The 1,521-nt window shown below is 49.2% G+C and overlaps 1 protein-coding gene across 1 annotated transcript; it reads left to right on the top strand.

Annotated features, from left to right (window-relative positions):
• Nucleotides 1-6: 6 nt before the first annotated feature.
• LOC106106364 (intraflagellar transport protein osm-1-like) lies at nucleotides 7-1,515 on the top strand (the record flags this gene model as incomplete). The annotated part of the gene is made up of 6 exons (XM_013286943.1): nucleotides 7-103; nucleotides 283-406; nucleotides 651-762; nucleotides 912-1,079; nucleotides 1,280-1,359; nucleotides 1,426-1,515. Coding segments are annotated over exons 1-6 (640 nt in total), but the record flags the coding sequence as incomplete, so codon positions are not given.
• Nucleotides 1,516-1,521: the final 6 nt, after the last annotated feature.

Below are 1,521 nucleotides of genomic sequence, written 5' to 3'. Positions count from 1 at the left end.
GTACTTGCGGGCCGCTGCCCCAGAGGACGCAGTGCGCATGTGGCTCGACCAAGGCGAACACCAGAGGGCGCTGCGCATCGCCGAGTCGCACGCTACGCACATGGTGAGACTGATTGTCAATTAAAAAACAAAGGAATTGCCTAAAAGAGGGGATTGGACAAATAGAGGACTTTAACGCTAAGCTAATTTTTACAGTTTGTCATTTGTTGGTCTACTCGCAAAATCTTATGAAAACTTAGTTCTCTTGATGGATGGGTTTGATGACACAGTGCTCAATTACAGGTAGAAGAAGTGCTTGTGGAAGGAGCCCGCGTGGCTGCGGAGCGCGGCGACTTGGTTCAGTTTGAAGCGCTGATGATCCGCGCCAACCGACCAGCCGAGGTCGTTCAGCACTACAGGGACCTCGGTCAGAGTTTTATTTTACGGTACCAAACGATGTGTGCAAGGATGAAAAAAACACTTACTGAATCTAAGTTCTGTCAAGTCTCTCTTATTCTCTTGCAGTCTTTAACTATAGACGAAACAATTATATAAACTAGTTAGCTTATATAATTATAATTACAATTAATTACAATTATAATTAATTGTTTCGTCTGTAGTATCGTGTTTCTTCCGACTAAATATATTCTATGATCGGTATGTTTACGCAGAAATGTGGGAGGACGCATCGCGCATATCTCGCGAGTACCTCCCCGACAGCGCGGAGCCCGTGCCGGCCGCCGTGCCGCCGCTGCTGCGCCGCGCCGCAGACCACGCTGATAGGTCTACTAATTAATTTAAATTATGATTATTTTTCAACAATCCATTTTCTTAGAGAATGAAAGTGATGAGAGTAAAGGGGATGGTGAATGGAATCGCTGTATTGTTATTGTATATCCCCACCGTTATGTGGTGTTGTACGATGCGGGCAGCGGCGAGTGGTGGGAGGCGGTGCAGCTGCTGCTGGGCGCGAGCGCGGCGGGCGCGGCGGGCGGCGCGCTGCGGCTGGCGGAGCGCGCGGCGCTGCGAGCCGCCCGCCTGGCGCGCGACCACCTTGAGGGTGCCCGTCGTCGCGCCGCCGCCGATATGCTCGCGGAGAGGTGAGAGATAACAGCTTCTTACTATTCCTGGATAGCATATTTTCGACCGTACTGGCGTTTTTTTATCAGGTATCAGTATCAATGAGATTTCTAAGTATGCAGTTACTTTAAATCTGATGAAAGTGGCGTGTTTGTCCTAAACCGATAAGCTATCTCAATAGTTCTGTGATGGTTTTAAATATAAATGTATTGTATTTCAGATTTACTGCTATCGATCAGAGCGATGTCGGAGAACAGCTTCGTATGGCACTCACAGAAGGCGAGGTGGAAAATGCTTCTGGTAAGGGAAATCTTATAATCGATGCCGTTCAAGATTGATAAATAATAAACAGCGTATAAACAATAGGTGTAGACGGTTCTGAAGAAGAAGAGGAGGAAGTGGTGCCGGGGGTGGCGGCGCGGGGTGTAGCTGCGGAGAGCGGGGAGGGCGGGGAGGGCGGGG

This window comes from Papilio polytes, unplaced genomic scaffold (genome assembly GCF_000836215.1).
Source record: "Papilio polytes unplaced genomic scaffold, Ppol_1.0 DF822244.1, whole genome shotgun sequence".
NCBI lineage: Eukaryota > Metazoa > Arthropoda > Insecta > Lepidoptera > Papilionidae > Papilio > Papilio polytes.
This window is presented reverse-complemented; position numbering and strand designations above follow the sequence as displayed.